At 35.6% G+C, this 25,998-nt stretch overlaps 1 protein-coding gene across 3 annotated transcripts in view; it reads right to left on the bottom strand.

Moving 5' to 3' along the window:
- Nucleotides 1–25,998, bottom strand: part of cdh8 (cadherin 8) — a 155,201-nt gene that overhangs the window by 60,446 nt on the left and 68,757 nt on the right. For all 3 annotated transcript variants that reach the window (XM_077713448.1, XM_077713449.1, XM_077713447.1), the window contains one exon: nt 16,961–17,255. In XM_077713448.1, the coding sequence (XP_077569574.1) occupies nt 16,961–17,255 (295 nt within the window). The remainder of the gene's footprint in view (nt 1–16,960; nt 17,256–25,998) is intronic.

The raw sequence follows: 25,998 nt of genomic DNA, 5'->3' as shown, positions 1-25,998 counted from the left end.
TTTTCGGTTGATTGGCAATGAATGATCAATTTTTTTAAAGCACCCTGAGCGTGAAAAAAATGAATTAAAAAATAATAATAATCATACTACACTTTAATTTATAGATTTTTTAAATATATATTTAATTTTTTAAGCATGTTAATAAAAAGTTTCAGAGATGGGACATGGCTAGAAAAATTTAAAATAATAAGGAAAATATTTTGTATTGTCCATCAGATGACTTTGGGAAATTATGGGTTACATATTTCAACCCACATAGAATATATCGTATTTTCCGCACTATAATGCGCAAGCAAAGATACTTTAATTTTCAATTTTGGTTGATTGGCAATAAATAATTATGTTTCAGTCTTATTGGCAGAATTAGACGTCAAATTCATTGATTGACAAAAAATGTCCAGTGGCTCCTCCCACTCAGAATAGTCAGAATGGGATTGAACGTCAAAAAATTGGCAAAATGAATAAAAAAACTACAGCAACTGGTCCAAAGCAGATCCAAATATTGAATTATCTGCTTATGAATTACATGTATGATTATGAAAATTAAACATGTCAAAGTTAAACATGTTAAGTTGCTTCCGTCATTAACGTCAGAATCGTAAATATGTAATATTTTCACAGCGGCGGCAGTAGCAGCAGGCGTCTCGTCAATTTTCTGACACTGCCGCCAAGGTTTTCACATAAAGTCAGAGAAAATCACTTTAAAGCTGCTCCACATGGAAAATGACGTCACTCCACAGCAGGTGGAGCTCTAATGAATGTTACTACATTTGGAGAATAAAATTCCTTCCAGCGCACTTTAGCACAAAAGCTAAAAATGGCATGCAATGATGTGCTATAGGTCATGTTTTTTTTTATATGAGGTATAAATGTTGAGAGATATTAAAATCTATCTATGGACCGCTGATGAGTCAAAAGAATTTCATTCAACTTAAATCCAAAACTAAGCTTTATATTTTATTAGTATAGTGGTACCTCGAGATACGAGCTTAATGCTTTCCAAGACTGAGCTCGTATGTCGATTTCCTCGTAACTCAAATGAATGTTTCCCATAGAAATGAACTAAAAACTAATTAATTTGTTCCAACCCTCTGAAAAAACACCAAAAAACAGGTTATTGGATTGAAAAAAACATTTTTGTTTGTTCTAATTCACTATTTATAAACAAAGTAACAAATAACTAGTGGTTTAATAGTACTAAAATGTGTTTAATAGTACTACAATGTGTTTAATAGTACTACAATGAGTTTAAAAGTACTAAAATGTGTTTAATAGTACTAAAGTGTGTTTAGTAGCACTAAAATGTGTTTAAAAGAACTAAAAAGTGATTAATAGTACTAAAATTAGACAGATTTTGCGGAGGGGAGACTTTTTGCATGGCAACGCGCTCGTAACATAACATAAATAAAATTTAAAAAACTTGGATTATGATGCAGACACACCCAATAAATTTAATCTAACCTTACACTTAACTTAATTCTAAATTTGTTTGACATTTTGATACCTTCTCCCGGGTTGACTCTATTAGCCCCGCCTCCAACCTGACTTTCAGATACAACCTATTGAGGGTTGTTTGCTATTGTCATCCCTTCAAAATGATCAGAAAATGATGCACACAAATGTCCTCACAATAGGATAACGCACAACTACTTGCCAAGGAAAAGTAGTATATACTCCTCTCATATTAGCGAACAAGCTCCGCCATTCGCACTGACTAACGGGGAAAAAAAACACTGAAAAAATGCAAGGCTCCGCCCAGTGCTCGTAGAGACATTAAACGAGGGAATTGCGACCAAAAAGACAGTGGCCATGATGTTCTATCTGCTCGTATATACATTTTTTCCTCATATATCAAGATAAATATTTGCTCAAAATGTCGATCATATCTCAAATTGAAAAAAAAATGCAAGGCCCCGCCCAGTGCTCATAGAGACATTACACGAGGAAGTTGCGACCAGGAAGACATTGTCCATGATGTTCTTATGAGCATTTTCTCAGTCTGCTCATATATCAAAATTTGACTCTTATCTCAAGGTAAATATTTGCTCAAAATCGTACTCGTATCTCAAATTACTTGTACATATGCCGAGGTACCACTGTAGTATTTATATAATAGTTTTGTTGCTTTTGAAGTAGTGATGTTCCCCCCGACGAATCACAAATGGCAAAAAATATCTTCCGTTATCTCACTATTTGTTTTGTTTAAACAAGAACTCAGGTGACCTACGCTTAAATAGTTTTTTCTTTGTTTTGTTTTTTTTACCTGCTCCCCCCCCCCCCCCCCCCCAGAAGAACTATAAATAAAATATAGCCTCAGCAAAGGTGCCAAATCAGAGTGTTGACACTTCATCTGCAGTAGCTACCGGCAGGAGCACTGAAGACAAATGGCCAAGCAAAACAGAGAAAAATAAAAACAAGCAGCTGGATTGCTGACAGGTGACGCTACTCGTATGGCTCAAATATTGGAAGGGACGAAATATGCCAGGTGACAGACTTGTATATGGATGTTTATAGGAAATGGCGTGAAAATGTCGCCTTATATACTTATAAAAAATAAATATAGGGGAGAGACAGAGACTATTTTCAAGGGATATGCTGAAAGAGTAGTACAGTAGTCAGTTCCTTTATTGTGGATTGACTACTTTGTGATTTTTTTCTGCTATTAATGATAAAAAATAATATAAATTGTCTATTGATGTATTTTTTTACTTCAGTGTTGAGTCCTAGTAGCAAGAGTGGCTTCCGTTGAATCGAAGCTGAAACTCGTAAGCGGAAGCCACTCTTGGTAGTAGGATTCAGTATTGAAGTATTTGAGGGATTACTGTAGTGGAAGTAGTAGTGGAGGGAGTAGCCTCAAGGGAAAAGGGTCATTGTCCTAGTAGTCATAGTTGTAGTAGTAGTCCCAGTAGTGGTCTTAGTAGTAGGGATAGTAGTAGTCATGTTAGTAGTAGTAGTAGTCATGGTAGTAGTAGTAGTCCCAGTATTGGTTTTAGTAGTAGTAAAAATAGCAGTCATGGTAGTAGTAGTCATAGTTGTAGTAGTAGTAGTAGTAGTAGTAGTAGTAGTCTCAGTATTCGTTAGTAGCGGCCATCTAGTAGTAGTAGTTGCAGTAGTAGTTTCAGTAGAAGTAGTTTCAGTAGAAGTAGTTTCAGTAGTAGTTACAGTAGTAGTAGTAGTTGCAGTTGTAGTAGTAGTTGCAGTTGTAGTAGTAGTTGCAGTTGTGGTAGTAGTTGCAGTAATAGTATTAGTAGTAGTAGTATTAGTAGTAGTAGTAGTAGTAGTAGTAGTAGTAGTAGTAGTAGTAGTAGTAGTAGTAGTAGTAGTAGTAGTAGTAGTTGCAGTTGTAGTAGTAGTTGCAGTTGCAGTAGTAGTAGTTGCAGTAGTAGTAGTTGCAGTAGTAGTAGTAGTTGCAGTAATAGTAGTGGGCTTCTAAGCAAAGTAGAAACGGAATAAAATATTATTACCAAAATGATAAATATTTCTTTGACCAAAAAAAAAAAAAATGTAATAAGTGATTACAGAGTACGGCAAAGATAGTAGGGACATGTTTGTCCATTTATCTTTTCACCGGTACCGCATCAAAAACAGCAACATTTTTGAAGCAGTCTCCATTTTTCCCCCCTTTATCCAGTCGCCTGAAAATACATTTGTCAAGCATCTTTCCTCTTCCCCGTTTGGCGCCGTGATCTTTGATTCCCCGAGTCGTCCTGTGGGTACTCATAAGCAGGCATCTTTCGGAACTAGGTCTTCCCTAGGTGCCACTTCCAAATTATTCACACTCCAACTCGGCCATGTTCTTTGCGGCCCGACTGTGCTACATTCACACCGACCCACACAAAGGCCAAGTGAGCCAGAGTTCAGGCTTTTGGCCCAGTTCGAACCCCCCCTTTGCCCAGCTGCCCACCGCATTAAAGGGCCAGAGACCCCCCAACTTCATCTGTCAAGCGCCACAGAATCCAAATCCGGCAGCCAGATTTTGCTTTTTTTAAATAACTTCTTTATTAGCCTGACCTGGAAAAAACATTGCCAGATTATTATTAAAGAGCAATTTAATGATCCCCGATTTTCAGAGATATGATCATCACTTCCTGCGTAGGAAGATTTTTTTTTTAAAGAACATCTGGGCTAAGTAGAGCGTGAAATGCCCTTTAAAATGGTTTCATTTTTTTTTTTTTTTTTATGGATTGGAGAGATAAATAAATGGTCCCATCAAGCGTTTTTTTGACCAAAACGGTCTGATTCTTATAATGAGGTCAATGAATTCATGCTAATGAAACAGTGGGTCATAATAATGTTGTTTTTAAATGTTTTTGCAGTTAAAAACATGAATTCATAATTTGTCAAATGTTCATCCTGTTGAAATGTGGGCATATTTTTGTATAATTTTGAAAATATTCTTTATAATACCCCCCCAAAAAACATAATACATGTAAAAAATGTCCTAGTTTTCTTCAAAACATAATTCATATTGTTCATTTTTACGTATTTGAACCCTTTTATGCTAATTATGGTAGTCTTTGTGGTAAATCTATTTTGAGTGGGAGGGGCCAATGATTGTGGGAGGGGCTAATAATGTCCATTGGCCCCTCCCACTTTAAATGGATTGGATGTCTAGCACCAAAAATGACATGTTTTTAAATGTTTTACAGTTAAAAGCATCAATTCATAATTTGTCAAATGTTCATCCCGTTGAAATATGGGCATATTTTTGTATTAATTTAAAAATATATTTTATAATACCCCGAAAAAAACATAATACACGTAAAAAATGTCCTTGCTTTCTTTAAAACTGCATCATTGTTTATAAATTAATTATTGGCCACTCCCCTTTTCTCCACTTGCAACTAGAAATTATTTTTTCTTCATTTATGTATTTATTTTTTAAATAAATTGGCGTGACCTTAATTAGCAGTTTTAAATTTATCGTGCCCATGTTTGTTCTAAATTAACGACGATAAATGGGGGATTACTGTATACATTTGCTAATCTAGTTATGCGATTCACATGAAGTTTTGGTTGTTTTTGCACAAAAATCCCATATTTTTTGACATGGCAGTCTATTTTTCTGCAAAATAATCATATCTCTGCTAATAAAAAAATTCACATGGTCACCACATTAGCATAATAAAAAAAAATACCATTACGCACTAACCCTTAACACATAAAAATGCTAATTAGCTCTTGCTAATCTATAACTCAGCCGCAATGGACACATTTTTGGCTACAGGTGATCAAGAAGCGAGGTTTTTTGGGTTTTTTTTTTTGCTACCCATCTGGGCTCACCAGCCTGTTTATCAACCGCGGCGATAATAGCGCACCTGAGGCCTCTACTTGACATCAGCATGCAAGAAGTTTGGGTGTTTTTGATGGCAATTTAGCAAAAAAAGGGAAAAAAAGCATAATAGCAATTCCCGATTAAGCCTCACTTAAGCTGACTTTGTCGTTTTCAGCGGAGTCGCCGCCGTGCTGTTAGCCGCCGGAGAATTTTGCCGCCTGCCGACATGAACATATGGGCGTGACAATGTGTGGCGGGGAAAATTTGTCAGCTCGTAAATGGCCTTAAAGTCGGAAATCGGGTAATCCGGTGAGATCTGTGCGAATTCACACAAATTCATTAACATCTTAATTGTGCTTAAGCCTGCACAAATACAGCAAAATGATTATTTTTAATTAAGTGTGACGATCAACGCACTGGAGCTTTTTTTGAGGGTGCAAAAATACTTTCTGAGAAGACAGCTTTGTAGAATAATAACACCAAAAAAAATGAGTCAATCACGATATAATTCAAAGTGTATTTTACTATTAACCCATTCAAATAGCAGTGCTATTATATTATGCTAAAAAAATGTATTGTGGAAGTCACTCACTTGCTACCAGGACTCAGCACTGAAGTAATTGAGGGATTACTGTAGTAGTGGCAGTAGTAGTGGAGGGAGTATCCTCAAAGCAAAAGGGTCATTGTCCTAGTAGTCATAGTTGTAGTAGTAGTCCCAGTATTGGTCTTAGTAGTAGTGATAGTAGTAGTCATGGTAGTAGTAGTAGTAGTAGTAGTAGTAGTAGTAGTAGTAGTAGTAGTAGTAGAAGTACCAGTAGTGGTCTTAGTGGTAGTGATAGTAGTAGTCATCGTATTAGTAGTAGTCCCAGTATTGGTCCTAGTAGTAGTGAAAGTAGCAGTCATGGTAGTAGTAGTCATAGTAGTAGTAGTAGTCTCGGTATTTGTCTTAGTAGTAGTGATATTAGCAGCCGTGGTAGTGGTAGAAGTGGTAATCGTGGTTGTAGTAGTGGTGGGAATAGAAGTGGTAGTAATGATAGTGGTAGTAGTAGTAGCAGTAGTAGTAGTGGTAGTAGTAGTAGTTGCAGTAGTAGTAGTGGTAGTAGTAGTAGTAGTAGTAGTAGTGGTAGTAGTAGTAGTAGTAGTGGTAGTAGTAGTAGTAGCAGTAGTAGTAGTTGCAGTAGACAGTAGTAGTAGTTGCAGTAGACAGTAGTAGTAGTTGCAGTAGACAGTAGTAGTAGTTGCAGTAGTAGTTGGAGTAGTTTCAGTAGTAGTTGGAGTAGTTTCAGTAGTAGTTGGAGTAGTTTCAGTAGTTGCAGTAGACAGTAGTAGTAGTTGCAGTCGTAGTAGTAGTTGCAGTAACACCAAAAATGAGAAAAAATTACTCAAATTTTAATTTTAAATTAATTTTTCTGGGGAAAACATGCAAACTCCACACAGGGTGGTCCAAATCTTGGTTTGAACCCTCGATCTAAGAAATTGTGACCACTAGGCCACCACACAGCCCCATGATGCCCATTATTATGAGAATTTTTTTTTTTTTTTAAATACTAAAATTTAAATTGTATTTCATTTTTTTTTTAAATATGCAAGCCTTTGGAGAACATGCAAACTCCACGCACCTTGGTTTGAACCCTCAATCTAAGAAATTGTGACCACTTAACCACTGGTTTGCCCTACAATGACCATTATCTTAAAAAAAAATCATAAAAAAAAATACTAAAATTACTAAATGTATTTATTATAATGGACAATCATAGCATTTCTATGGACTATAAGACTAATAAGAATGGCACAAACGAACATTTAAAATAAATTAAAATATTGAACAGCAAAATCCCCCAAAACGAAATCGGAAATATTACAAAATGATACAAGAATCCCCCAAAAAATCCAGTTGGTGTCTAAATCAAAGTTATTCCCATTTGCAGTTTGCATTTTCAGTGTCGGCAGGGAAAAAAAATGAGAACGAGCAAAGAGTTGCCGTGTAAACACGAGAAAAATCATGGCGTCGTTCTCGGAGGGTATTTTTTTGGAAGCAAAAAAGTCGTACTTGACATAACTCTGCAACTTTCCATTTGGGATTAATGCATAAGAAATGGAAATCGGCATCTCTTTGTTGACTGTTGTCCCCTTTTGTCGCGACTGATTAATTAAACATTCGGGAAGGCTCAGTTGTTTGCTTGAAAGGCTTTTGCACTGTCACTCTTTCTCTCTCTCTCTCTCTTGGTGACTCAACCACGTTTTCCACCGCCGTTTTCCTTAATCGTGCCGCGTGGAAAAAAGCCAAAACAATAGCGCGTGGCATTGGAACGGAATTGAACATGAAACGCAAGGTTAAAGAGCCCTTGCTAAGATCCATGCCAAAGAAAAATGACATCTATTTCATCATTTTGTAGATCAATGACATTATTCAGAGTCATTTTGGTGTGTGGGTTTTCTCTGGGTACTCCAGTTTGATCTGAAATCCTTAAAAAAATGAATGCTAGTTTAGCAGGTTGAAGATTATAAATTGCCCCGAGCTATGATTGGTTGTCATTGCATAACATTCAACTCAAGAACTAACTATGCTAGTCATATCTGGCAACCTTTTAAGTATGTTAATAAATAATGAGAAAAATAGACAATACATTGACAGGTATGGGATTAAAATAACCAATGTGGCCAAGAAAGTTGTCAAATAAATATGTTTTTTCTGTGTTTTATACGTTTTTTGATCGTACAACTTTTGTAAGGGATTTTTTAAAAAATATGTTAATAAATAATGGGATAAATAGACAATAAATTGACAGGTATGGGATTAAAATAACCGAGTTTTTTCCTGTATTTTCTAAAAATTTCCTGGATTTTATACATTTTTCCTGTATTTTATACGTTTTTCCTGTATTTTATACATTTTTCCTGTATTTTATACGTTTTTCCTGTATTTTATACATTTTTCCTGTATTTTATACGTTTTTTTTATCGTAGAGGGTGCCGGACCCTCTCCCAGCCGTTTTTTTTTTTTTTTTTAAATCGCTTAATAAGGAAAATAACAATCATTAATAAGGGAGTAGGAACAATTGATCCGGGTTGCCAGGTATGATATAACTCACTTTACTATAAAATAATTCTGAAATAGTATTATTTTCAGTTTATAAAGAATTAATCCTACATTTATTCAAGCATTTCCCCGAGTAATTTACCCTCGCCGAGGGTGCCGGAGCTTACCCCAGCCATTTTTAAATCACTTAATAAGGGGAATTGCAATCATTAATAAGGGGAACAATTGGCCGAGTTTGACAGGCATGTCCTTGTGCCCTGTGATTGGCTGACCACCAAATCAGGGTGTCCCCCACCTGGTTCGTGTAGGTAACTGGGATAGGCTCCAGCACCCTCCACAACCTAGTGAGGATAAGTGTTCCAGAAACTACGGATTTTCCCAACATGGCATTCCTGGGGTTTTTGAGGAAGGCCTGATGCTTTTCGGGGCACCATGCTGGTGACCCTAATAAACACGGTGGTTAAACTTGAGCCCAGAACTTTTCAAAGCAGTTCAATCATGGTTTGGGAAGCTAGTTTTCCTTGGCAATGTGACATTTCATTTTTTAAAGCCATCTGCTTAATGAGTGCCCAAGTTTCAACTGCCCGCTGTGCGCCATTTTGGTTTGAAGTCGCCGTTTTGGGGTTACCAAAAAAAAAAAAAAATCCTGTGAAACTCCCATCTTTGGAAAGTTTATTTTTATTTTCTGTACCGCTATCCTCACACGAGGGGTGCTGGAGCCTATCTCGGCCTTCTATGGGTAGCAGGTGGCAGACATAAAAAATAAATTGGTTGCCAGCCAATCACGGTGTACAGAGAGACAACTAATTCTGAATGTTCAATCAACCTACCAGGCATACCCAGAAAAAACCCACGCAGACACTGGCAGATGATTGAAACCAGCTCTCAATATTATATTCATGAGAGAGTTTAATATCTAAGAGAGAGTTTAATATTTCAGTACTGTTTAATATCTAAGTACTGTTTAACATCCAAGTAATGTTTAATATCTAGGTACTGTATAATATCTAGGTACTGTATAATATCTAGGTACTGTATAATATCTAAGTACTGTTTAATATCTAAGTACTGTTTAATATCCAAGTACTGTTTAATATCCAAGTACTGTTTAATATCTAGGTACTGTATAATATATAGGTACTGTATAATATCTAGGTACTGTATAATATCTAAGTACTGTTTAATATCTAAGTACTGTTTAATATCTAAGTATTGTTTGATATCTAAGTATTGTTTAATATCTAAGTACCATTTAATAACTAAGTACATTTGACCGGTGACCAAAGGGGACCAAAAAGACCGGCGACCAAATGTCTGGTCATGTATAAGGCGCACCGCATTATAAGGTGCACCCTCAATGAATGACACATTTTGAAAAAAATACATATATAAAGCACACTGGATTATAAGACACCCTGTATGTTTTGTAGAAAATGTACGACTTTTAAGTGAGCCTTATAGTCCAGAAAATACATCATTTCAACCACTCAATCTGTTTCCCAACTTCCTCACTCCCCACCAACACACACAAAAACCCACCAAGTCCCAAATAAAATCCACAGGAAAACCAGCTATAGTCCTAGCACTCACTGATGAAGTCGAGTTCATCTCAGCGGCGTCTACATGCCGAGTAGCATTAGAATGTAATTATGGTGCGGCTCTAACGAGACGCCATCACAGACCTCGCCACCCTTCCCTGCTGTGCGCCAAGCCACCTGCGTCGAACAATCAGACATCTAATCGGAACTGTAAAATAAAAAAAGGCCGCCTCCCACTTCCCCCCATCGCCTGTCAACCCTACCGTATTTTCACGACTATAAGGTGCACTTAAAAGTCTTAAATTTTCTCCAAAATAGATAGTGCGCCTTATAATCCAGTGCGCCTTATATATGGAAAAAACAGAAAAACAAAAATTAAAAACCACCACAGTCGGATATTAAAAAAACACAACAAACACCTGAACTTAAACAATACTGTTACATATGCAGATACCATCTTAGTTTACAACATCTTCCATCATATAGCTCCTCCCTCACTGCAAGATTTTATACAAAAATCCAAAACATCAACAATGGCTGGCTCTAGAGGTGACTGTAAAGTAGTGAGTGCTTCATACCTGGAAGTCAATAGCAATTTCCGTATTTTGAAGACTATAAGGCGCACTTAAAAGTCTTCAATTTCCTCCAAAATAGACAGTGCACCTTATAAAACAGTGTGCCTTATATATGGAAAAAATGTCATTAATTGAGGGTGCACTTTATAATAGAGTGTCTTATAATACAGTGTGCCTTATATATGGAAAAAATATCATTCATTGGGGGTGCGCCTTATAATACAGTGCGCCTTATAATACAGTGCGCCTTATATATGGAAAAAGGTCATTCGTTGGGGGTGCACCTTATAATACAGTGCGCCTAATATATGGAAAAACGTCATTCATTAAGGGTGCGCCCTATAATACAGTGCGCCTTATAATACAGTGTGCCTTATATATGGCAAAATGTCATTCATTGAGGGTGCGCCTTATAATTCAGTGCGCCTTATATATGGAAAAATGTCATTCATTGAGGGTGCGCCCTATGATACAGTGCGCCTTATAATACAGTGTGCCTTATATATGGCAAAATGTCATTCATTGAGGGTGCGCCTTATAATTCAGTGCGCCTTATATATGGAAAAATGTCATTCATTGAGGGTGCACCTTATAATACAGTGTGCCTTATATATGGAAAAATGTCATCCATTGAGAGTGCGCCTTATAATACAGTACGACTTATATATGGAAAAAATGTCATTCATTGAGGGTGCGCCTTATAATACAGTGCGCCTTATATATGGAAAAATTTCATTCCTTGAGGGTGCGCCTTATAATGTGGTGCGCCTTATAGTCGTGAAAATACGGTACTCGTTATCAACCATCGTAGCAACAAACGGACTACACCACTTGGCTTTTTATCCATCAAGCGCCAAAACCGCAATAGCAGCCCCTTCCTCCTTATTGAATGTCACCGTCTACCCTCGCCGTTCCCCCCCCCCAAACAGGCAGGAAGCGCTCATCCTCGCCGCCGGATGAGATATGTGACACGGGGCGGCGAGGTGGCCGTGTTTCCTGTACGGCGAGGAGTACTGGGGTTAATGGGAAATGAAGGAGGAAGACCTTTTGTTCTTCCTTCTAAAAGGCGAGCTGGGATAAGACGTGTGACTTTTCTCTGACTTTCATTTTCCTTGCCATAGAAGCCATTTTAATTGCCATGCAACAATAGACTGAAGTCCAGGGTGAAGGTAAAAAAAATGGTGTTGAGGGGTGGGGGGAGAAGACAGGTTGAGTTTGCTTAGAGAATAAGGGGAATTATACATTTAAATTGGCGTTAATTACAGGATCGGAGGGGTTTGTGGGTGAATTGGAAAAAGTAGGGACAATAAAAGACTGATTTATACTAGTAGGGCATTTTGCCTTTAGTAAAAAATAGGGAACTTCATTTAGTAGGCAAGTGCCCAATGTCAATTTGTAATAAAACCTACTTTTTAAAATAGATTTTTTTTTTTATTGACATTTTTGAACTAGGACAATATTCTTAAATATGTAGATGCCTCCTTAGTTTTCCAAAACATAGCTCCTCCTCCATTGCAAGATTTTGTCCAAAAAAATCCAATAGATCAACAAGGGCTGGCTCTAGAGGTGACTGTGTAGTTCCCTTCAAAAAAAAGTGCTTGTTTCAGTTACCTCTGCCAAAATTAGTGGACTGATGAATTGAAATCAAATATGCTTAGTTTACAAAATATTCCAACACAAAGCTTCTCCTCCACTGCAAGATTTTATACAAAAAAGATCCAACACATAAACAATGGCTGGCTCTATAGGTGACTGTGTAGTTCCCTTAAAAAAGTGCTTATTTCGGTTATTTCTGCCAAAATTAATGGACTAAAGGACTAATCAATTGAAATGAAGTATTCTTAGTTCACAACATTTTCCAACGCAAAGCTCCTCCTCCAGTGCAAGATTTTGCCCCAAAAATTCCAAAACATCAACAATGGCTGGCTCCAGAAGTGACTGTGTACTTCCCTTCAAAAAGAGTGCTAAATTAAATCTGCACTACTACTACTTAGCCCTTAGTAAAAAATATGAGACTTCATTTGATAGGCAAGTGCCCAGTGACTATTTGTAATAAAACCTACTTTTCTTTAAAAAATAAATAAAATCTATTTACTTTTTTGACCGGGGACAATACTCTTAAATATTTAGATAACACCTTAGTTTACAAAATCTTGCATAGCTCCTCCTCCACTGCAAGATTTAGTCCCAAAAAATCCCAACATATAAACAATGGCTGGCTCTATAGGTGACTGTGTACTTCCCTTCAAAAAGAGTGCTAAATTAACCAAATCACCTTCATACCTGGAACTCAATACCAATTAACATACGTCAACTCCCATCTCTGAACCTCTCGGCCAATCATCTTAAAGACTATCTATTAAAACCAACAAAATTGCGATCACAACATTGTTTAAAACTGCTACTTGTGGGTGTGTGTGTGTGTGTGTATGTTATCATTTCCCCTCAACCTACACAAGGGACTAAAGATGGAAATTAGCCCTTAGCTCCAATCTTATCCATATTTACATATATATATATATTCATTAACATGAATAAGAATATGATCATTAATACACACTGCCCCTTATTAAATAAATCAAACTCTAACACATACATTATCCAACCCATTATTGCAGTTCCTTCAAAAAAAAAGATACTTTGAATACTTCAACCTTCTCAACTCAAGAAAATACTTTCCTTCTAGCATCAATTTAACCGTAATTATTGAACTCCTTCCATTACACATTTCAGGAAATGAGAAAAGACGCCGAATTTCTATTGGCGTTCTTGTTCGTGGCGCTTCTACGGCACCACCGGAGATGAGAATGTAGCCCGTTGTTTTATTTTTGCACTTCAACCCACGCAGAGTTGAGAAAGTTCCATTTTTTTTTGCGGACGCTCAAACAAGGAAACGCCACACTTGTGGGCAATGGCGTCCTCGGTCGACTTGTCCGCTGTCAAAGCTCCGCATAACGATGCTCTGATCTCCTTCTGAAGGAGACCCCCTGTTGTTACAGAGTCCGCCAGGCAGCAGCAGACTGAAACACTAGCGGGGGTCTTTGTCAGTCTCATCCATGCATTAGAATTGTGTGATCACGCCAATGCGCTCCTTTGAATGCGTGACCGCCAATGAGAAGATGAATCTATGAATATATTAGCATTGAGTGAGAGACGAGGATGGCGTGCTAGCCTGGCGGCATCCCGCGAGAATGTTAGCTTCTGGCAATTAGCATCATTCAGGTCTGTTATCATGTATGACAGCTTGGTACGTTTTGGCAGGGAGATGTGGCGCTTATCCAGAAAATAAAATCCAGGTGAGGCTTATATATGTATGCAGGTATCAGGTAGGTGGCGCCGATTAACGGCGTGGAACATTTTTGTGCCGGAGTTGGTCAGAGATGTTTGGATAACTGGAAAAAGGGTGCTTTTATGGAGTTGATGAATGACGAAAATGAAGAATTAATAAGAGGAGAGGCAGTTGTGGTGAACCAGAAACTAGCGCTAATTAGTATGAAGATGAAAAATGGTCAGGCATTTTGTTCTGGTTGACATGTGGATTCAGTGATGTGGAGTAAGTGGGCAAGAAAGAAAGAATAATAATTAATGTATTTTCTCATGTATAAGTCGCGCCCATGTATAAGCCTCATCCTTAAAAATTTAGATTTTGACAATTTCTCACATATAAAATGCGCCCACATGTAAGACACACCCTTAAAATTGTTGATTTTGACATTTTTCATGTATAAGCCGCATCCTTAAATTGGTTGATTTTGACAATTTCTCACATATAAGCCACATCCTTAAATTTGTTTATTTTTACAATTTCTCACATATAAACTGAACCCTTAGAATTGTTTATTTTTACCATTTCTCACATATAAACCACACCCACGTATAAGCCGCATCCTTAAAATAGTGGATTTTGACAATTACTCACATATAAGCTGAACCCAGGTATTAGCCGCATCCTTAAAATTGTTGATTTTGACAATTTCTCACATATAAGGCGCATCCATGTATTAGCTGCATCCTTAAAATTGTAGATTTTGACAATTTCTCACACATAAGGTGCATCCATGTATAAACCACATCCTTAAAATTGTTCATTTTGACACTTTCTCACATATAAGCCGCACCCAGGTATAAGCCGCATCCTTAAAAGTGTTGATTTTGACAATTTCTCACATATAAGCAGTGTCCATGTATAAGATGCATACTTAAAATTGATGATTTTTACAATTTTTCACATATAAGCCGCAAACATGTAGAAGCTGCATCCTTAAAATTGTTTATTTTACCATTTCTCACATAAAAGCTGTGCCTACATATAAGCCGCACCCTTAAAATTGTTGATTTTGTCAATTTCTCACATATAAGCTGCGCCCACGTACAAGCCACAGCCTTAAAATCGTCAATTTTCACAATTTCTCCCATATAAACTGCACCCACGAATAAGCCACATCCTTAAAATTGTTAATTTTGACAATTTATCCCATATAAGCCGCACTCAAATACAAGCCACAGCCTTAAAATGGTTAATTTTCACAATTTCTCCCATATAAGCCGCACCCACATATAAGCTGCATCCTTAAAACTGTTCATTTTGTCAATTACTCTCATATAAGCCCCCCCCCCCTGACTCACAATTTCTACCTCCATATCCATAGTCTTAATAGGAGTACATATGTCTAACTTTGAAGCGAAAATCTCAATAAAAATAATCGCAAATACTATTTCTAAAATTCCATATAATGGTTCCGAATAAATGAATGCTTTCATCATGCTACATTTTCTATGTATTCATTTGAAAATTAATAGGAGTCACTTATGGGAAATTGCAGTTTAGCGGGTGGTGGACTTTTTTTAAGCGAAAACACGGATGATTTCATGGCAGGTACATAAAAGTACGCCATGTACGAAGAAAAGAAAAGAACGGTGATGTGACGGGAGAGTTTAAAATGGAGGTGGGACTCTATCAGGGATCAGTTCTGACCCTTTTTCCTCTTTATAACAGTTGCACAGCAAGGCTTGACAGATGAGGTTGGAGACCAATCCCAAGGGAATGTGATGCTCACAGATCAAATAGTGATGTGCAGTAAAAAGCAGGAAACTGGCAGTACAAGAGCCAAAATGGAGGAAATGGAGGTATTACAAGGTGAGCCGGAATAACTACAAACGTTATGTAAAAGGATTAGTAAATAAATAAAAACATCCTTCCTGATGACTTTTGGCCTGGCTGTTTTTTTTTGTTTTGTTTCTCATCCATCCATAAATATTAATTATAATTACTGTGCACGCTAGCGAAAATCTGCGATATGACATGACTCAGTGAACAATATAACGTTGGCATTTTTTTTTCGATTTTACCATATATATAGATAGATATATATTTTTTTTAGTAGTATTTTTTTGCTTGTCAGGCAGTTGCAATTTATATGCTGATGTCTCTAAAAAAGGAACTTTTATTTTTCCCCGACTGATCGTTTTATTTATAATGGAAGAGAACTGCTCACTTAATTACTGGAAATTCACAAAACAGTTCTTAGATATTAAACAGTACTTAGATATTGAACGGTACTGAGATATTAAACAGTACTGAGATATTAAACAGTACTGAGATATTAAACAGTACTGAGATATTAAACAGTACTGAGATATTAAACAGTACTGAGATATTAAACAGTACTTGGATATTAAACAGTACTGAGATATTAAACAGTACTTGGATATTAAACAGTACTTAGATAATAAACAGTACTTAGATATTAAACAGTACTTAGGTATGAAACAGTACTTTATAATACAAAGTACTTAGATATTAAACAGTACTTAGATATTAAACAGTACTTAGATATTAAAAAGTACTTAGATATTAAACAGTACTTGATAATACACAGTACTTAGATAATAAACAGTACCTAGCTATTAAACAGTACTTAGACATTAAACAGTACTTCAATATTAAACCGTACCTAGATATTCAACAGTACTTAGATATTAAACAGTACTTCAATATTAAACAGTACTCTATTAAACTCTCTCTCTCTCTCTCTTAAATATTAAACTCTCTCTCTTGGACGTTAAACTCTCATGATTATAATTTTGAAAACTGATTTCAACAGTAAACTCTCTGTCACCATTTGACCAGCGACCAAAAAGACCGACGACCAAACGTCCGAGCACCATTTCATCATATGCAGTCTCTGGGTGTGATGACAATTAAGCTATAGTTGCGTCAATGATAATGTCCAATTAATATCATTATATCTGCAAGGAATGGATGCAATATATGCCGCTTAAAGCAATATCCCTATTTGTTTACACATATAGTTTGTTTACATTATGCTATATGATTATTACAATAAACCCGGGACCCCAGAACTGTACGTCCGACCTACTAACCCCTTCACCTGCTACCATAGTATATAATTTGGATTTATTTTGTTCTCGTCTAAAAGTTTTCATGCAAATCACAGTGCCCCCTTGCTCTCGGGCTCATTATTTTTGATTCCCCGACCACACACACCGGGAACAAAATTTTGTGACTCACCGACAGCCGACATCTCCGCCACGGACGCCCGATACGGGCCTTGGATGAACTGCGGCGGGTTGTCATTGATGTCTTGCACTTTGATGATGAACTCGGACGGCGGCTCCAGTGGCTGGTCGGTGTCAGCGTTAACAACCTGGGCCGTGAGTGTGTACTCGGCTTTCTCCTCACGGTCCAGTCTCTTCATGGCGTGGATGTCACCCGTCAGCTCATTGATAGCGAAAATGGTGCCGGCACCCTCGCCGGCCAGTACATACTTGATACGTTTGCCGCCGACGTCCAAGTCTGTGTGGAGCTGGTGGAAAAAAGAGGGATGTGTTAAATGAGGTGGTGCTGAGGTAACGTAATGCTAGGCTAGTAGAGTAAAGGGTTGAAGTTATTCAAGGAAATGACGGAATTTTGTTAATGAAAGACAGATGCTGTCAAGAACCGTGGTATTTGTATCTGTCAACTTATGTTTTTCTGGATTTTATGTTTTTCCTGGATTTTATATGTTTTTCTGGATTTTCTACGTTTTTTTTCTGGATTTTATACGTTTTTCCTGGATTTTATATGTTTTTCCTGGTGTTTATACGTTTTTTTTCTGGATTGTATATGTTTTTCCTGGATTTTATACATCTTTTTTCTTGGATTTTATACGTTTTTCCTGGATTTTATACGTTTTTCTTGGATTGTATAGTTTTTTCCTGGATTTTATACATTTTTTTCTGGATTGTATACTTTTTTTTCTGGATTTTATGTTTTTTGTGGATTTTATAGGTTTTTCCTGGATTTTATACATTTTTCATGGATTTTATACATTTTTCCTGGATTGTATACATTTTTCCTAAATTTTATACGTTTTTTTTCTGGATTGTATATGTTTTTTCTAGATTTTATACGTTTTTTCCTGTATTTTATACATTTTTCCTGGATTGTATATGTTTTTCCTGGATTTTATGTTTTTTTTTCCTGTATTTTTTACATTTTCCCTGTATTTTATACGTTTTTTTTTACAGATTTTATACGTTTTTCCTGGATTGTATACGTTTTTCCTGGATTTTATATTTTCTTATCGCAAAAAATGAACAAACTTGTTTAGTTAACACTTGTGAAAACTGAAAAATAAACTAAAATTTAAATTGATGGAATTTTGTCCAAAAAAACAGGCAAAATGCTCGACTTTAGCGAAAAATCGGATTTTTATCAACACTTCAACGGTCCAAATTTACGGACAAAAGTTACACCAAAGCTAACGCAGAGTCTGCTAACCTATCTTAAGTGAAGTTTAAACTGCAATCCCGAGACTTTAAGATTAACTGAACACTTTCTGATCTAATATTGAAAAAATGCCAACAGCAGTTCAACCAAAACAAGGGAAAAATAATCATTTGGACAGCACAATTCTATGTTAAATGTATTTTATAGCTGGATAGAAGCAGCTAGCTTGATATGGTCACCTTGAAAAAAAATAATAAAGTCACCTAATAGTCTTTTAGATGCTGCATGAAAGAAATCGTGAGTAGAAATGCAACGAAGACTGTACAAATCACCAGACGGAGAAATGCCTACTCCTCATTATTTTTTTAGGAGGGGTGGGGGGGCGTAATTATACCCTCATCTTTGTACTAAAGCCACATTATCCCAACGACAGCATTCGGCTCACGCAACAATGAGTAGAACTAATGAGTCTGACAATGCGACACTGGCTTTGGATGGATGAACAGTCAGTAAAAAAAAAAAGGATTTTTTTTTCAACAAAAAAAAAATCCATCTTGATTGTCTGGCCGCTTTATAAAAGTCGCAATGTTTTAGGTCCAGTGAGATTATGAATTGTCTTTAATGTTGAGAAGAAGGCGAATAGTGATACTGAATTTTATCCCCCCGAGAGCTTCAATTTAAATGAACCCACAGCTTTGTTTTACGTTGGGTATTAGCAATTTAATGGACATGAAACTTTAAATGGGAGGAAGAATGAGCTGCTGTATAGTCATCATTGGACCACCGACTTCTTTAGAACCAATGAGCAGGCTTCTTTGCCTAAACCTTAAAGTGTGCTTAGTTCATGGAGCATTGTTGGAAGAGAAGATAGACAAATGATAGTACAGTGGTACCTCGAGATAGGAGCTTAATTTGTGCTGGGACGGAGCTCGTATGTTAATTTACTCGTATGTTAAATCATTGTTTCCCATTGACAAACAATCGTACAGTGGTACCTCGAGATAGAAGCTTCATTTGTGCTGGGACGGAGCTCGTATGTCGATTTACTCCGTTTCCCTTAGAAATGAACTAAAAACTCGGATCTCAAGATAAATATTTGCTAAAAAATTCACTTGTATCTCAAGATAAATATTTGCTAAAAATTTTACTCATATCTCAAGATAAACATTTGCTCAAAATTTCACTCGTATGTCAAGATAAATATTTGCTCAAAATTTCATCGTATCTCAAGATAAATATTAGCTAAAAAAATTCACTCGTATCTCAAGATGAATATTTGCTAAAAAAATTCACTCGTATCGCAAGATAAATATTTGCTAAAAAAATCACTCGGATCTCAAGATAAATACTTGCTAAAAATTTGTTTGTATCTCAAGATACATATTTGAGAAAAATGTCACTCGTATCTCAAGATAAATATTTGCTAAAAATTTCAGTTGTATCTCAAGATAAATATTTTCTCAAAATTTCACTCGTATCTCAAGATAAATTTCTGCTAAAAAAATTCACTCATATCTCAAGATAAATATTTTCTCAAAATTTCACTCGTATCTCAAATTGCTCGTATGTCGGGGCACTCTTATGTCGAGGTACCACTGTTATAGACTAGCTGGTGTAATATTGATATGAAAAACTTTAGGTCAGTTCATGACTAAATTGTCTATTTAAACTGTGTATGTAGAATAACAGTCATTTTTTTTTATTCTGTTTGTTTTTGATGAATGTAAAGTTTATCGGAAGAGGGATTTTTTTTTTTACGGCCATATTAAAATGCCGTTTGCATCGACCGCAATAAAAAACAAAAATGTCTCAACTAGGCATGAAAAACCTCAACATTCAGCATCTTTAATTGAATATCCAACGTCAGCTGTACGGCAAAAAAAAAAACGGTCATGCTGCAGGATGACAAAAAAAAAAAACACCCCAAAATAAATAAATAAATAAAACGATGACCTCTAGCGCCGACCCAACCGAAATCCGTTTTGCCTCAGGGTAGCCATTTTTTTTTCGTAGACACTTGACAAAGCAACATTCACTTTAATTGTCACACCTTGCACTTTTTGTTTGTCTAATTATGCCATCATTCTGGATGAACGATGTGGCTCATTAGCAGAAAAACGCCTCGCCACATCCCGCATGCTGAGAAACTCTTTAAATGGACGCAAATTAATGACAGCCTTTTGTCTTTTTTATTTAAATATTTTTTTTTCGCTAATATATTAACATAAGTTGATGGTTATGTCCCTCCCCGAAAGGGAATTGACTATTTTAGCAACCGTTTTTAAGCAGAACAGAACTGTCATTTATGGAAAAATGGGGTCTTTTTACCCCCAAAAAAATTAAAAATAAAATACACTCGTTAGGGAGGGAATTGCCTATTTTAGTAATCATGTTTAAGCGGAACAGAACTGTCAGTTGTGGCATTTTTTGTCTAAAAAAATAAAATTAAATACACTCAGGTTTACTCAAATGAAAATATCTTAAATAGATATTTTTTGCTAATATATTAACATAAGTTGATGGTCATGTCCCTCCCTGAGAGGGAATTGACTATTTTAGCAATCATTTTTTAACAGAATTGAACTGTCAGCTATGGCGAAATTGTTTTTTTTTTTTATTTATTATTATTTTTTTTTTGGCAAAAACATAAAAAATAAAATACACTCGTTGGGGAGGGAATTGACTATTTTAGCAATCATTTTTTAGCGGAACAGAACTGTCAGTTGTGGCATTTTTTTGACTAAAAAATTTAATAAAATACACTCTTGGGTTTTACTCAAATGAAAATATTGTAAATATATTTTTTGCTAATATATTAACATAAATTGTTGGTTATGTCCTTCCCTAAGAGGGAATTGACTATTTTAGCAATCATTTTTTTAGCAGAATAGAACTGTCAGTTATGGAAAAATTGTTTATTTTGCCAAAAACATAAAAAATAAAATACACTCACTCGTTGGGGAGGGAATTGAATATTTTGGTAATTATTTTTTAGCGGAACAGAACTGTCAGTTGTGGCATTTTTTCAACTAAAAAATTAAAGAAAATACACACTTCGGTTTTAATCAAATAAAAATATTGTAAATATATTTTTCCGTATTATATTACATAATTTGATGGTTATGTTCCTCCCAGAGAGGGAATTGACCATTTTAGCAATCATTTTTTTAGCAGAATAGAACTGTCAGTTATGGAAAAATTGTTTTTTTTTTGCCAAAAACATAAAAAATAAAATACACTCGTTGGGGAGGGAATTGAATATTTTGGTAATCATTTTTTAGCGGAACAGAACTGTCAGTTGTGGCATTTTTTTAACTAAAAAATTAAATAAAATACACACTTCGGTTTTAATCAAATAAAAATATTGTAAATATATTTTTCCGTATTATATTACATAATTTGATGGTTATGTCCCTCCCAGAGAGGGAATTGACTATTTTAGCAATCATTTTTAAGCAGAACAGAATTGTCAGTTGTGGCAAAATTGTTTTTTGTGCCTAAAACAATTAAATAAAATATACTTTTTGGTTTTACTCAAATGAAAATATCTTAAATATATATTTTTCCCTAATATATTAACATAAGTTGACATCTAATTGACTATAATAGTAATCATTTTTAAGCAGAATAGAACTGTCAGTTATGGATCTGTTTTTGCCTAAAAAATACACTTTAGTTTTACTCAAATGAAAATATCTTAAATACGTTTTCCCGAATATATTAATAAAGGTTTATGGTTATGTCCCTCCCCGAGAGGGAATAGACTATTTTAGAAATCATTTTTTAGCTGACAGTGGTGGTTTTTCGTTTTTGGTTTTCTGTTTTTTCCATACATAAGGCGTACTGGATTATAAGGCGCATTGTCTATTTTGGAGAACATTTCAGACTTTTAAGTGTGCCTTATAGTCGTGAAAATACGGTAATTGCTATTGACTTCCAGGTATGAAGTACTCACTACTTCACAGTCACCTCTAGAGCCAGCCATTTTGGATTTTTTTGTATAAAATCTTGCAGTAGGGGAGGAGCTATATGATGGAAGATTTTGTAAACCAAGATGGCATCTGCATATTTAACAGTATTGTTTCAGTTCAGGCATTTTTCTTTTTTTAATATCCGACAGTGGTGGTTTTTTGTTTTTGGTTTTCTGTTTTTTTCCATATATAAGGTGCACTGGATTAAAAGGCGCACTGTCTATTTTGGAGAAAATTTCAGACTTTTAAGTGTGCCTTATAGTCGTGAAAATACGGTAAGCCGTCAGAGGGGACTAATGATTGCGCTGTATGTCAGGGCAAATGCAGGCTAGGACGAGTACTCCGCCCATGTATGTAGCAAAAGGGGGAAGGAAGCGTTAGCGTGAAAATGGGAACACCGAGGGCGGAGACGGTGTCACTTGTCATGGTGGAATGTCAGCAAGACATCTGTGTGGAGGTCTTTGGAGAACTGCATGTGATATGTACTTCGTCTTCAAGTTAAGTGGGTAATGCTAAAGTTGCTCGCTTGATTAGTCTCATAGTGACAAATTAGACGTTAATCTTCAATGGGAGTTGGCTAGTTTGAGTCAGTAACGGCTTTGTATCAAGGGTTTTTTGTGGAAAAAGTGGTGGTGCTTTCAGATTTTTGTATCTACAGCGTCATTTTCTTGACCAGAAGTGTATGAATGTTAACATTGGCTGAATATTCTACTTATTAATGATTGCAATTGCCCTTATTAAGCGATAATAAACGATCCAAACACAACGTGCGGTCATATTTACTCACATAGGTCGTACTTAAAAGTCTAAATATGAAATAAATTCAAGATTTTGTAGATGTTGACAGCTTGACTGTCTGGGTACATTGCTTGCTGACACGCTATATTTATATAGTGAAAAGTCAGAAGGCTAAACATGACAACATTAGCAATGGACGATGACGTTTTCATCTGCTACTAGCGACCGAGACGATCTGGATTAGCGACAAAATGGGTTAAAAAAAAGATCGGTTTTACCAAAAAAATTATTAAAAATCTTGTAAAAAAGTTGTTGTACGGCGAATACAATTTAAAATGATTAAAAAAAACGTATAAAATATGGGGAAAAAAACTGTAAGTTGACAGGTATGTCCAAGTTACCTGATTTTGCCAAGATGGAAGTGACGGAATATTTGAATACACAATTTGAAATTATCAAAATAGGGCGTATAAAATAGGGGTAAAACATAAGTGGTTTTAATTTTTAAACTGTGATTTTAAACAGTTTTAAACTGTTTTTTCAGGGCTAGTAAGACAGTCCAAAAAAATTAAAAACATAAATTGAGAGGTATGTGAATGGATTTTGATTTTAAACTGATTTTAAACAGTTTTACACAGTTTTTTCAGGGCTAGTAAGACAGTACAAAAAAATGTTTTAAAGCGAAATTGACCAAAGTATTAGCAATTTGTGGATTAGCAATCAGGGATTTACCGCCTCATATCTTAAATATTCCAAATAAATAAATAAATAAATAAATAAATAAATAAATAAGGGGAGTTCTTACGTTATTAATAGGCTATCATAGCAGGTATGAAGCACTTACTCACTACACAGTCACCTCTAGAGCCAGCCATTGTTGATGTTTTGGATTTTTTTGTATGAAATCTTGCAGTGGGGGAGGAGCTATATGATGGAAAATTTTGTAAGATAAGATGGCATCTGCATATTTAACAGTATTGTTTCATTTCAAGCGTTTGTGTTTTTTTAATATCCGACAGTGGTGGTTTTTCATTTTTGGTTTTCTGTTTTTTTCCATATATAAGGTGCACTGGATTATAAGGCGCACTGTCTATTTTGTAGAAAATTTAAGACTTTTAAGTGTGCCTTATAGTCGTGAAAATACGGTAAACTGACAATCAAATTGTCTCCGCCACCTGCGAAAGAACAAAAACATTGCTAGTCCTTTCGTGATAATGTCTGGGAAAACGCGATGATATCACACGGAGACGATGTCGTATCTCTACAAGGAAATTTCCCATGAGGAAATGTAGCCACAAGCAAATCAATAGAGTGTTTGCCTAACAATTGAATGTAAAGAGGAAACATCCCCCTTGATAGACAGTTGACGCTTTCAACAAGAAAATACTCCAGGAATAATCCACAAAAATGGATTTTGTCAATGAGAGGTGTCTAAATAAATCAAATAAGAGATTTTGTACTAAGGTTTTATCTGCAAAATGAGATTTTTGAGTAATAAAAAGGCAGCTAAACATCATTTGACTCCAGTTTCTTACACAGAAAAATCGCAATTTTCAAAATAAAGGACATATTTTATAACAACGGAATTTACGGTAAGTAGAAAATGTACTTAAAATTAAAGTAAATGCATTTTAGATATAATATTTTGATTTTTATTTTAATGAATGGATTAAAATAACTGGATTATACTCTCTGAATATTCAGTTTTTTATAGATTTACAACAATGTTTATTTTAGCTTTTTTTTAAATATATCTTTAGATTTTAATAAATTATTTTTGAACTAAAAGCAAAGAGAAAATAATTTAAAAATTACAATAATATTTAGGTTTTTTTTAAATAAATGGATTAAAAGAACTGGATTAAAATCTCTGAATATTCAGTTTTTTTAATAGATCTAAAACAATGTTTATTTTAGCTTTTTTAAATATATTTTTAGATTTTACAAAATGATTCTTGGACTAAAAACACAGAAAAAATGAATAAAAAAAATGACAATTATTGATTTAAAAGGGGGAAATTAGTTTCTTGGACCACATAAAAATGATGTGGCGGGCCAGATTTGGCCCCCGGACCGCCACTTTGACACACATGTTTTAAAGAGTCAGACAAAGGCTGATTATGAGAGAAAGGGAAGCCCAGAGGGACAAAAAAGGACAATAAGCAAAACAAACCAACCACAACCACTTGTCCTCGTATCAAAGTACTTCAATAAAATTGTCTAATTTTCTTACGAGGATTTTTCTCTTAGAAAAAGTCTAATTTCTCTTTTTTGCTTTCTCAAGGACATCTTCAATTGATAAAAAAATAGGTATGACATTCACAATCTCTAAATACCCTCAATCAAATGCCTTATCAGATAAATATCCTCAAAACTAAAATAAATGGAAGAACCTAATTACTTCTAACCATCAATAAAATCCTGAATATTTCCCCTTCTAAAACGGATGTAAAAGTAGAATTCAAACCCATCCAAATCCTCCAAAAAAACCCCACTACATTATCGCCCGGGTGACGCCAAGGAGGACCGTGTGATGTCTGGGCGCCTCGCCGCTAAATGTCACGATTGTGCCGCGACTCCAATGTGACAAACACGACGTGCTTGTTAAAATGAGGCCACAACCAGACGGGCTGTTGGGGTGGAGGGGGGGGGGGGGGGGGGGCTTGTTGGGGTGGGTGGGTGGGTGGGGTTGAATGTCATGTTAAACATTAACTATGCAAGACTTTGCATCTTGTTATGTAAAAATGGATGGGAAAAACCCAAGGCTATGCCTTCCTATAGTAGTTTACATAACGCCATAGTGAATGCCAGATGTTGACCTCCTTTGGTCCTATTTGCCATTTTATGCTTTTCCATAGAATTACAAGTTGGCGCCACATAGTGGTAAAGTGGATATCACGTGTGCCTGATGGTCGTCAAAATTTGGGTTCAATCCAAAGGTCAGGAACCTTTGTGACCAGAAAAGCCGTAAACATATCATATATTAATTTTTCTGCAAATCATTTATTCATTTTCTGAACAAGTTATCTAGGCTTTTGATTTGTTTGATGATTTGATTTGGTGATTTGATCTGATGATTTGATCTGATGATTTGATCTGATGATTTGATCTGATGATTTGATCTGATGA

Source organism: Stigmatopora nigra, chromosome 3 (genome assembly GCF_051989575.1).
Source record: "Stigmatopora nigra isolate UIUO_SnigA chromosome 3, RoL_Snig_1.1, whole genome shotgun sequence".
NCBI lineage: Eukaryota > Metazoa > Chordata > Actinopteri > Syngnathiformes > Syngnathidae > Stigmatopora > Stigmatopora nigra.
The sequence above is the reverse complement of the archived record's forward strand: the minus strand, read 5'-3'. Positions and strand labels throughout refer to the sequence as shown.